Below are 12,910 nucleotides of genomic sequence, written 5' to 3'. Positions count from 1 at the left end.
TACCATTCATTCATTGAATGTATACTTTGCTCCATAAACTGTCTTGGTGTCTTAGGCTATTAATATGGATGATAATTTAACTTTGTATGCCATGTATTTTCCAAGGTATGTAAGTATAGAGATTATAAATTCATTTATAAGCCTATTTATTGCATAATTATTTTTGCCATAAATTACTAAATTTAAAATATCTTACCAATTTTAACCTATTTGCATTTATTTATATTTTATTTGAGTAAGTGTTTTAGAGCTCATATTAATATCAGTAAGGTAAACTAATGGTGAAAACGGTTTTCCTTTGTCAGGATAAATGGCAGCCACTGTTGAGTACAGTTACAGGTGTTCACAAATACAAATGGTTGAAGCAGAATGTTCAGGGTCTTTATCCACAGTCTGCACTCCTCAGTACAATTACTGAATTTGCCCTTAAGGAAGAGCCAGTTGATGTGGAAAAAATGAGAAAGTGCCTACTAAAACAGGTAAAATTTGCTAAGAACATTCTTCTCTGCATAGAATAATATACACAACGCTTAACTGTATGCATTCATATTTTACAGTTGGAGAGAGCAGAGGTTCGTCTGGAAGGGATAGATACAATTTTAAAACTGGCAACCAAAAATTTCTTACTTCCATCTGTACAGTATGCTATGTTCTGTGGATGGCAAAGACTTATTCCTGAGGGGATTGATATAGGGTAAAACTTCATAACATTTGTTTCTTAATTAAGGGACACTGTGGCAACAAAGCATTGTTCTATTGAAGTTTAAAAGTCTGGCAGTATTGTAAGTAATATTCTTTATCTTTGTTTAAAAGGGAACCTCTTACAGATTGTTTAAAGGATGTTGATTTGATCCCACCGTTTAATCGGATGCTTCTGGAAGTAACTTTTGGCAAGCTGTATGCTTGGGCTGTTCAGAATATTCGAAATGTTTTGATGGATGCAAATGCCAAATTTAAAGAACTTGGTGAGTTAAAAAAAAATCTGATGCATAAAAGGCTGTATTAAAATTGCTGTTGAAGCACATTAGCATTATTTTATATTATGTAATTATAATTTAATTATTATATAGCATATAGAATATATAATATGATTAATTATAATATAAGTAATGAAGCACATTAACATTATTTTATAGTTTGGCTCTTAATTATATATTGTAGAAACTTGCAAATGCTGATTTTTGCTCTTTGAGAAGACTTTAATAACTTTACATTAGAAAAATAATCTTTAAATATTTTTTTATTTAAATTCAATTTAGTTAATATATAGTGTATTAATTTCAGGGTTACATTAGAGCAATAATCTCAGCTGCTTTAAGCTTTGTCAAATTTTAAACAAAACTTTCAAAATTCAGCAGAAGACACAATTTTGTAGTATTGGAATATAAAGCTTTTTTACGTTTTAACATTTTCATGTGTATCACTGATACCATATGCCCTAAAGTGTATATACTGTATTACTACTTAATTTCTTGGATAGTTTGAGTACCTGCAGAAAAATGCTAGGATTAGTCTTGTGGAAGAGAAGTGAACTATGACTGCTGTGTTTGAAATGAAATGAGTAAGCCACTAGGGACATTTAGAGGAGCAGTGTGATAAGTTTTGCAAATCGGAAATGGCTGTATGTGGATTAATGGTGGTAGGGTTATTGCAAAGTAATGCACAGCTGCCTGATGTCCATACACTTTGGACACCCACTGAAAAACAGAAATTTTATAAAATTGCTACTGCTTTTTGCATCATGTATGTTTTTATATCCACACACAAGAAATTTATGTGGGTGCCAATTCTTTTTAGGTATACAGCCTGTCCCCCTACAAACCATTACCAATGAGAATCCATCAGGACCAAGCCTGGGGACGACCCCACAGGCTCGCTTTCTCCTGGTCATGCTCAGTATGCTCACCCTGCAGCATGGTGCAAACAACCTGAACCTCCTGCTGAACTCTGGCACACTTGCCCTCACACAGACAGCACTTCGGCTTATTGGTAAGTTGGCACTGCCTTAAGTCATTTATGAAAATGTCAAGATTTTGCCTTCATGTCTTCTTTCTCTCTCTTTATAAACTTTTTTTAAATTGTAAAATAAAAATAACATAAAATTTACCCTTTTAACAACTTTATTATTCGGTAGCATTAAGCACATCCATAATGTTGTACAAACATCACTACTGTCTAGTTCCCTAACCTTTTTGTCACCCCAAATGGAAAGCTATACCCATTTAGTGGTGATTCCTGATTGCCAACTCCCCCAGCTTTTGGCAACAACAAATCTGCTTTTTATCTCTGTGGATTTTCCTATTCTGGATATTTCATATTAATGAAATACAATTTTTAGCCTTTTGTATCAGGCTTATTTCACTTAGCATATATCAGTACTTCGTTCCCTTTTATGGCTAAAAAATATTATATTATATGAATATACTACATTTTATTTATCCTTTCATCAGTAGTTGGACATTTGGCTTGTTTCTGTCTTTTGGCCATTGTGAGTAGTGCTGCTAGGAACATTTGTGTATAAGTTTTTGCTTGAACATCTATTTCTAATTATTTTGTTAGGAGTAGAAGTGCAGGGTCGAATGGTAATCCTGTGTTTAGCATGCTAAGGAACCACCAGTCTTTTCCATAGCACTGAAACATTTTCCATCTCCCCCAGCAATGGAAAAGGGTTCCAGTTTCTCTACATCCCCACCAATACCAGTTATTTTCCTTTTTGTAAGGGGGGGGGGCGGGATTGAGGTCATCTCAGTTGATGTGAAGTGGTTTCTCATTGTAGTTTAATTTACATTTTGCTAATGTAAGGACATTGAACATTTTTACACATGCTTGTTGGCCATTTGCATATCTGTCGGAGAAATTTCTATTCAAAACCTTTGCCCATTTTTAAATTAGGTTATTTGCCTTTGTGTTGTTGAGTTGGAGGAATCTTTTACATGTTCTGGATACTAGACCATTAGCAATTACATGATTTGAAGATACCCAGAACCCCATTCTGTGGGCTGTGTTTTACTTTGATGCACAGAAGTTTTAAATTTTGATGAAATCCAATTTATCTTTCTTTTGTTACTAGTGTTTTTGATGTCATGTTCAAGAAACCATTGCCAACCCAGATAATGAGGATTATTCACTGTGTTTTCTTTTTTTAAGTTTTGTAGTCTTGGTTCTTATGGTCTTTAGTCCATTTCTAGGCAGTTTTTAATATGGTGTGAGGTAAGGACTCCTTTTATTTCTTTTGGTTATCTAGTTGTCCTAGTACCATTTGTTGAAAAGACTCTTCTTTTCCTGTCTTGGCACCCTTGTCAAAAATCATTTGACTGTAAATACTTTGGTTTATTTCTGAACTCTTATTTGGTTGGTCTATGTGTCTATCATTATTCCAGTACCACATTGTTGTGAACGCTAGCTTTGTGTTAAGTTTTGAAATAAAAAAATGAGTTTTCCAATTTTTTTTTTTTTCCTTAAGATTATTTTGGCTGTTTGGGGTCCTTAGGATTTCTATATGAATTTCAGGGCTAGCTGCAAAAAGTAGCTGTTGGGATTTTCTAGAGGTTGTATTGAATCTGTAGATTGTGTTGGGGAGTATTGCTATCTTAACAAATATTAAGTCTTTCTTTCCATGAATGTGTGATGGCTTTGTATTTACTTAAGTCTTCTTTCATTTCTCTGAGCAGTATTTTATAGTTTTATAGTTTTTTTTTAAAAGATTTTATTATTTGACAGAGAGAGACAGCGAGAGAGGGAACACAAGGGGAGTGTGAGAGGGAGAAGCAGGGAGCCCGATGCAGGGCTTGATCCCAGGACCCTGGGATCATGACCTGAGCCGAAGGCAGATGCTTAATGACTGAGCCACTCAGGCGCCCCTGTAGTTTTATTGTTAATCAGGGTAATTCTGGCTTCATAGAGTTAGTTAGGAAGTGTTGCCTCCTATTCTGTTTTTAGAAGAGTTAGAGTATTGGTATTAATTTTTCTTTAAATGTTTGGTAGAATTCACCAGTTAAGCCATCTGGTTCTGGGTTTTTCTTTGTTGGGAGGTTTGATTACTGATTCAATGTCTTTACTTGTTACAGTTCTATTCGTGTTTCCTGTTTCTTCTTGAGTCAGTTCAGATAATTTGTTTCTGGGAATTTATCCATTTCATCTAGGTTAGCTACTGTGTTGGTGTATAGTTGTTCATAATACTCTCGTATAGTTCTTTTTATTTCTGTAGAATCAGTAGTAATGTCCCCAGTTTCATTTCTGGTTTTAGTTATTGGCATCATCTCTTTTTTCTTAATCTACTGAAAAGTTTGTCAATTTTGTTGATATTTTCCAAAAAACCAACTTTTGGTTTTGTTGATTCTGTTGTGTTGTTGTTTTTTAATTCTCTATCTCTGCTCTAGTCTTTATTATTTCTTCCTTCCTACTAACTTTGGGTTTATTGTACTCTTATTTTTCTAGTTCCTCCAGGTGTAGTCACTAATTTGAGATTTTTCTTCCTTTGTAATGTATGCATTTATAGATATAAATTTCTACCTTAGCACTGTTTTTTGTGCATCCCATAAGTTTGGTATGTTGTGCTTTTGTTTTCATTTGTCTCAAACTATTTTTAAATTTCTCTTGTGATTTCCCCCCCTTTGGGGATTAATGTAATTTAATTTCCATATACTTGCGAGATTTCTAGTTTTCCTTCTGTTACTAATTTCTAATTTCATTCTGTTGTCAGAGAACATAATTTGTATGCTTATAGTGTATTTCAATTTATTGAGACTTGTTTTATGGTCTAGCATGTGGTCTATCCTGGAGAATGTTCCATGTACCCTTAAGAAGATTGGATATCCTCCTCTTTTTGAGTTTTATGTATATATGTCTGTTAGATCTGATTGGTTTATGATGTTCTTTGCGTGAAATCTGAGATACTGCAAGGCTAGTGTTCCAAGCCCAAGCGAAAAGCAAGGCTTTCTCTAAGCTCTTTGATCTTGTCAATCTTTGTGTCCACATGACCCATTCAAAAATATGCATCAGGCTAGAAAAAAATCAACCTCTGTGAGCCAGACATTTGATTTTTTAAGACCGTATTAACAATTAAAAAATGCTTAAAAAATTCTCAAAAATTGCCTCTCTTTTTATGTTATCTCCCTTTTTTTCCGGAGAATCCAATAGATAAAAGTCATAGCACAAATCATTAATTATGGAGGCTTTTGTTTAGAGTTTAAATTTGAACCTGCCTACTGGGTGCAGAAAGCAACGGAGTCATGTCCCATCAATACATATCTATATTTACCAGTTTCCTTGATCAGGGTTATTTTTCTTTCGTATAAGAAATTATAAGTGTATAATTTTTTATATTAATTTTATGTATGCATCCTGATACAAAAGAGCCACAAAAACACAAAACCACTTAAAAAAAGATCCCCTTTTTTTCTTATTGCAAATGTATTCAAACCCTTTGCAGTAAATTTGGTATTTGCAGGGTTAACATTATAGCTGCCAGGGGAGATCCTAGCCAGAATGCAATCCCTGCCCTTCTTAGGGCCTCACTGAGGCACCACTGGGTTGGGCTGAAGAAAAGAATATTTTTTGCGCCAGTAAAGCTGGGGAAAAGCTTTACTTTATCTAAAGCTTTGCTCCAGCCCTGGGAATTGAATAACCTTTTTTTCTCTGTTTTGGAGAAGAGAGGATCATGAACTTTGTACATTTTTGACCCATCCAAGCCCACCTTTGGGAATGTTTGGGCACCTTTTCCTTCCCTTTGGAAGAGCAGACAAAGACCAAAGGAGTTAGTAGGGCTGTGCCCCCTCACATTAGCCAGCAAGGCCAAAGCAGCCAAGGGGATCCATCATGCTGACTCCTAGGGTTCAATTTACTATTTTAAAATCCGTTCCTAAATTTTACTTCTTGTAGCTGATAGCTCAACTTCTGTTTTATACTACGGATGATTTCGTAGCAATCAGGGACCAAATACTCATCATGCTCCACACCTTCATTCTTCCTTTTACCAAACAGTCCTTTTGCAATATTTCAGCAAGTTGGGGTTGTTCTGGAGAATCCCATTGCTGCCATCCCTGTGCTAGGGTCCTTAAGACCACTCCCAGATTCAGTGATTTGTGAGGAGGCCTTACCAGACTTGGTATATAGTCACACTGAGGGCTAAGGTTTACTATAGTGAAAGACGAGAAAGCAAAATCAGTGAAGGGAGGGCACATGGGAAAAGTCTGGGAGAAACTGACATGGGTCCTCTCCTCGTGGAGAACTTAATTCTCTCAGCAAAGAGTTGTGACTACATGTGTGAAGTGTTGTCTACCTGGAAAGTTCATGAGAGACTCAGCACCTGGAGTTTGCACTGGGGCAGGTTAAGTTGGCACCTCTGCCTGGCACATACGCAAGTTCTAGACCACCAGTGGGAAGCAGGTTTCAGCAAAAACCACATTGTGCAGACAGTTTAGGCACAGCGAAGCTTCTTATCAGTTAGGAGTGAGGCCTCTTATCAGTTAGGGAAGGGTGGGAGCCCTCCTGATATCGAGGTTCCCAGATGCCAACTGAGGGGCTGCCTTGCAAACAGCCCTTCCTCAGGCCTACTGTTCTTACCTCTTTTCTGCATGGTACCATAATTAAAGTTGGTTAGTTTCTTTTTTTTTTTTAATGTTTTTTTATTATATTATGTTAGTCACCGTACAGTACATCCCTGGTTTCCGATGTAAAGTTCGATGATTCATTAGTTGCGTATAACACCCAGTGCACCATGCAATATGTGCCCTCCTTACTACCCATCACCAGTTTATCCCATTCTCCCGCCCCCCCTTCCCTCTGAAGCCCTCAGTTTGTTTCTCATAGTCCATAGTCCCTCATGCTTCATTCCCCCTTCTGATTACCCCCCTTTCTTTATCCCTTTCTTCCCCTACCGATCATCCTAGTTCTTATGTTCCATAGATGAGAGAAATCATATGATAGTTGTCTTTCTCTGCTTGACTTATTTCACTTAGCATTATCTCCTCCAGTGCCGTCCATGTTGCAGCAAATGTTGAGAACTCGTTCTTTCTGATAGCTGAGTAATATTCCATTGTATATATGGACCACAACTTCTTAATCCAGTCATCTGTTGAAGGGCATCTCGGCTCCTTCCACGATTTAGCTATTGTGGACATTGCTGCTATGAACATTGGGGTGCATATGGCCCTTCTCTTTACTACGTCTGTATCTTTGGGGTAAATACCCAGTAGTGCAATGGCTGGGTCATAGGGTAGCTCAATTTTTAACTTTTTAAGGGACCTCCACACTGTTTTCCAGAGTGGCTATACCGACTTGCATTCCCACCAACAATGTAGAAGGGATCCCCTTTCTCCACATCCTCTCCAGCAATTATTGTTTCTTGCCTTGTCAATTTTTGCCATTGTGACTGGCGTAAGGTGGTATCTTAGTGTGGATTTGATTTGAATTTCCCTGATGGCTAATGATTTTGAACATTTTTTCATATGTCTGTTAGCCATTGTATGTTATCATTGGAAAAGTGTTCATATCTTCTGCCCATTTTATGATTTGTTTATTTGTTTCTCACATATTGAGTTTGAGACGTTCTTTGTAGATCTTGGATACCAGTCTTTTATCTGTAGCATCATTTGCAAATATCTTCTCCCATTCCGTGGGCTGCCTCTTAGTTTTTTGGACTGTTTCCTTGGCTGTGCAGAAGCTTTTTATCTTGATGAAGCCCCACAAGTTCATTTTATCTTTTGTTTCTCTTGCCTTTGGAGATGTGTCATGAAAAAGGTTGCTTTGGCCGATGTCGTAGAGGTTGCTGCCTATGTTCTTCTCTAGGATTTTGTTGGATTCCTGTCTCACATTGAGGTCTTTCATCCATTTGGAGTTTATCTTTGTGTATGGTGTGAGAGAGTGGTCAAGTTTCATTCTTTTGCATGTAGCTGTCCAATTTTCCCAGCACCATTTATTGAAGAGACTGTCTTTTTTCCACCAGATGTTTTTGTCTGCTTTGTCAAAGATTAGTTGCCCAAAGAGCCGAGGGTCCATTTCTAGGTTCTCTATTCTGTTCCATTGGTCTGTGTGTCTGTTTTTGTGCCAGTACCATGCTGTCTTTGTGATCACAGCTTTGTAGTACAGCTCGAAATCCGGCATTGTGATGCCCCCAGCTTTGTTTTTCCTTTTCAACAGTTCCTTGGCGATTTGGGGCCTTTTCTGGTTCCATACAAATTTAAGGGCTGTTTGTTCCAGTTCTTTGAAAAATGTCATCGGTATTTTGATCAGGATAGCATTTAAAGTGTAGATTGCTCTGGGTAGCATGGACATTTTAACTATGTTAATTCTTCCGATCCATGGGCATGGAATATTTTTCCATCTTTTTGTGTCTTCTTCAATGTCTTTCAAGAGTGATTTATAGTTTCTAGAATATAGATCCTTTACGTCTCTGGTTAAGTTAATTCCAAGGTAACGTATGATTTTTGGTGCTATTGTAAATGGGATGGATTTCCTAATTTCTCTTTCTTCAGTCTCATTATTCGTGTATAGAAATGCAACTGATTTCTGAGCATTGATTTTGTATCCCGCCACATTACTGAATTGCTCTATAACTTCTAATAGTTTGGGCGTGGATTCTTTTGGGTTTTCCATAGAGAGTATCATGTCATCTGCAGAGAGAGACATTTTGACTTCTTCTTTGCTGATTTGGATACCTTTGATCCCTTTTTGTTGTCTGATTGCTGTTGCAAGGACTTCTAGTACTATGTTGAATAATAGTGGCGAGAGTGGGCATCCTTGTTGTGTTCCTGATCGTAAGGGAAAGGCTTCCAGCTTTTCCCCATTGAGAATCATATTTGCTGTAGGCTTTTCATAGATGGTTTTTATGAGATTGAGAAATGTACCCTCTATCCCTACACTCTGAAGGGTTTTAATCAAGAAAGGATGCTGTATTTTGTCAAATGCTATTTCTGCATCTATAGAGAGAATCATATGATATTTGAATTTTTCTTTCTGGATAAAATCTAAGACACTGATAGATTTGTGAATGTTGAAGCACCCTTGCATCCCAGGGATGAATCCCACTTGGTCATGATGGATAATCCTTTTAATGTACTGTTGGATTCTCATTGTTAAACATTTAGGTGGTTATCTTTTGTTTTTCTATTCTAATAAAAATATGTGGTGAGTGTTTTTCTAACTTAAATTTTTGGAGGGGGTTGCATAATTCCTAGAAGTAGAGCAAATGTCTCTGTTGCTTGTTTTATATCTTACATCTTCAGATACATATTTATATATTTGGTTCTCATTTTAAATTCTCATCAATAAATCCTTCATGGTTTTATTGTATTGGTTACACGATGGATTCTTTAAAATTATCTTCATAAATTTTGAAAAAGTGTATTAAGATTAGGAAGTTGTAACTACTTACTAGCTCAGCTGCTGTGTTTGATGCTCTGATAGGTCCTAGTTGTGATAACGTTGAAGAGGATATGAATGCTTCTGCCCGAGGAGCTTCTGCTACAGTTTTGGAAGAGACAAGGAAGGAAATGGCTCCTGTGCAGCTTCCAGTTTCAGGGCCAGAACTGGCTGCCATGATGAAGATTGGAACCAGGGTCATGAGAGGTGTTGATTGGAAATGGGGTGATCAGGTACTCAGATTTGATTTTAAACACATTAGCCACACATTAGTCACCATCCTTACTTGGATGCTATCAGTGGGTGGAAATTGGAGTAAATAACTACTTTAACTTAGGGCCTATGCAATTGACAGATGATGTATTGGTGATGTAGTTAGTTCCTGGGCAGGTGAATGGCAAAATAAATAGAGAGTAACAGTGGTTGTAGGGGCACCTCAGGTAGGATCAGGTCTTCAAAGGGTGGCGGCTGTTTTTAGAAAGACTCCTTGTCACAGGCTCAATTTGAGGGGCAGCCCAGAGTAGGGCAAGAGTAAGCAAGAGAGAGCAAACCTCATCTTAGTAATTGTGTTCTGAAAGCTGTGAGGCAGGAAAACCCAGATGCTGCTTCTGGGAGCCAATGGCCATGTGCCCATTAAGTGCCCAACCTTGCAGTTTTAGGTGTTCCAGTTGGGCAGTGGCTGTTTCTCCTTGCAGCACATCAATCCCAAGCTTCTGTCAGGTCTCACGAGGTAGAGATTGTGGGGGCTGGTATCTGTGTCATTACCATAGTCACTACTGAAGGACAGTGCTCACCTTCCTACAGTGTGGTAGCATTCTTGGCATCTCTAGGTTTTCTCAGCCTCATTTTTAAGCATGGGCCTCATCAGAATCATCTCAAAAGTGTCCTATAACAGGTAGCAGCATCCTAAAAACAGCTTTCACTCATAGAAATGAGAGTCGGAGTTTCCACTTTAGGTTCCAGAGGGAAAACTGAAGAATAAGAGGAAAGGAAGAGATGCGGGTGCTTGTTTCAGGTTTCTGGTGTTTCGAAGCCCTGTGCGAAATCGAGGGAGCCAAGGAACAGGGCCCGAGGACTAGACTGGAAAGCCTCATCTCTGCATTGGCTTAGGGAGGATGCTAATCGAGACGATGCTTTTCCCACTTAACTCTTTCGTAAGGGAGCATAAGCAAGTTATTTCCTGATGTTTGATTTATGGTAATGATGTGAGCTGTGCATGTTGCAGCTGTGCATGTTTGGAGCAGTCTGTGGGCACAAAGTCTGCACAGTAACATAGCATTCCTTAAAGGCTTTGTCTGTGTGACAAAACAGGTGTACGCCCTCTTAACTAATCTTTGTTTTGGCTTCCTCAGGATGGACCTCCTCCTGGTCTTGGCCGTGTGATTGGTGAACTGGGAGAGGACGGATGGATCAGGGTCCAGTGGGACACAGGCAGCACCAACTCCTACAGGATGGGGAAGGAGGGGAAGTATGACCTCAAGTTAGCAGAGCTGCCGGCCTCCACACAGCCCTCAGCAGAGGACTCGGACACAGAGGATGACTCTGGTCGGTGCCTTGGGGCTCTTTAGTCTGGGGCAACCTGGAAAGCTGTGTGCTAATGACAGCTGGTCATCTTTTTCATCTGGGAATGAGAACGGTGTTAGGACTCAGCTGTGGACCGTGGTCTGTAGTTTTGGACTTGCCCCTGAAGGTTCAGTTTAAATAAGCCCCGGGTAATGCTGATGCAGGAGTTAAAAGCATGGCTCTGGTAACTGGCAGCCTAGCTGGATTTGACTCTCTTGCTCCCTTTGGGGACAGTGAAGTATGGTTTGGCAGTGCAGGGCTTGCTATGTCTTTACCTCTGGTGGACCTTCTTGGTTGGCTTTGAGCCTGTGTCTGAGGTAGTGAGCCAGTGCCTGGTGGACTAGGAATATTATGGAGTTAGTACTGTATTGTCTTAAAGAAACCCGAGGTGAGAATTTGGAGTGAACCTAGAAAGTTAAATCCTATCTAAGGAGATCCAGGGTTGTGGGAGGAGCACTTTATGACATTTTTAGATGTGTCCAACAGACGTTGGGATGTATGAATGAAGCTTCCCACAGCTGGTCTCAGTGAGACTGTCTAGGAGGCCAGGGTGGATTCTTGGGCTCAGGTGCTGGCTGTATGCACTGCATAGTCAGGCTTTGGAAGTCATTTGTATGGTCAGGGGAGGCTGAGCTCAGTAGAGAATGGGTGGTGTGGAGAGTGGAAAAGGCTGTGTTCCATCCATGTCACTTGTGGGGGTCCAGGCCCCCTCAGCTGTGAACAGATGATGCCTCCCTTTTGGGGCTATTGGGAGTACCATATGTGAAAGCTGGAGTCTCGCATAGATGATCAGGGCTGGTTTTGTTTTTACTCAGGGAAGTCAGGGCCTGAGCAGAGCTGGCTAAGTGAAAGAACTGTGGCTCTGCTGTTACATGCCTCTTTGTCAGAAAGTCAGTGCCTTGGACACACGACGAGCCTTTGGTTCCCCTCCATGGCACAGGCACTTACATCTTCATCCAGGGCATAGCTACCTTGTCAGCAAGCAGCTCTTGACATTTGATAAGTTGTCTTTCTAAAAGAGTAAATCCTTGAGATTGTTTTAGTGCTTCTGAGCTATGTGCAGAGATCGTTTTAAAAAAGTAAACTCTAATTTAGAAGGCTTATTTCCTTTGAGGAAAGTGGGGGCAGAGATGATTAGTGTGTTTAGTGCATTCTGAATTCCATCTTTTCTTATATAGAGCTATTTCCCTTTCCACACTAAAAATTGTGATAGTTAATTCCTTAAAAGACTGGGTTATTAAAATCCCATGAATCACATGCAGGGACATTTTCCAGTTCTATTTGGGAGTGTAGGTTCTTACTTTGATACTTTTTTCCAGAAGCTGAACAAATTGAAAGGAACATTCATCCCACTGCAATGATGCTTACCAGTACTGTTAATTTATTGCAAACTCTTTGTCTCTCTGCTGGAGTCCACGCTGAAATCATGCAGAGTGAAGCCACCAAGACCCTGTGTGGACTGCTGCGAATGTTAGTGGAAAGTGGAACGACGGACAAGACATGTATGCAATGAATAGTTGTGGGCCTACAGAGCACTGGGGCTATGCATTTGGTGTGTGTGTGTGTGTGTGTGTGTGCGCGCATGTGGGTGTGTGCATGTGGGTGAGTGTGCGTGTGTAGCAGTGTCCTAGGGCTGGCATAACAACTTACCTCAAATTTGGTTCTTTTGCTTGGGCTGCCACATGAAAGTACCATATACCTGGGTGGCCTAAATTTTTTTTCTCCCTGTTCTGGAGGTTAGCAGTTCAAGATCAAGGTGCCAGCAGGGCTGGTTCCTTCTGAGAGCTGTGAGGGAAGGATCTGTTCTAGGCCTCTCCCCTAACTTCTGGTAGTTTGCTGGCAATCTTTGGCATTCCTTTGTTGATTACTGCCCTCAGCTTCACCTGAGTGTGTGTCTGTCTCCAAATCTCACCTTTTTATTAGGACACTAGTCATAATTGGATTAGGGACCCACCCTAATCTAGTTTAACCTCTTCTAAACAGTTTA

General features: G+C 39.5%; 1 protein-coding gene across 4 annotated transcripts in view; it reads left to right on the top strand.

The window, feature by feature from the left end:
• HERC2 (HECT and RLD domain containing E3 ubiquitin protein ligase 2) overlaps positions 1-12,910 on the top strand; it is a 238,590-nt gene that overhangs the window by 115,375 nt on the left and 110,305 nt on the right. For 3 of the 4 annotated variants that reach the window (XM_045795317.2, XM_045795319.2, XM_045795316.2), the window contains exons 32-38: positions 306-479; positions 558-694; positions 814-965; positions 1,798-1,989; positions 9,406-9,593; positions 10,713-10,905; positions 12,243-12,425. In XM_045795317.2, the coding sequence (XP_045651273.2) occupies positions 306-479; positions 558-694; positions 814-965; positions 1,798-1,989; positions 9,406-9,593; positions 10,713-10,905; positions 12,243-12,425 (1,219 nt within the window). The remainder of the gene's footprint in view (positions 1-305; positions 480-557; positions 695-813; positions 966-1,797; positions 1,990-9,405; positions 9,594-10,712; positions 10,906-12,242; positions 12,426-12,910) is intronic. The other variant, XM_045795318.2, reaches the window with a different exon arrangement.

Source organism: Ursus americanus, chromosome 28 (assembly GCF_024610735.1).
Source record: "Ursus americanus isolate L20-20 chromosome 28, mUrsAme1.1.p, whole genome shotgun sequence".
NCBI classification, from domain to species: Eukaryota; Metazoa; Chordata; class Mammalia; order Carnivora; family Ursidae; genus Ursus; species Ursus americanus.
This window is presented reverse-complemented; position numbering and strand designations above follow the sequence as displayed.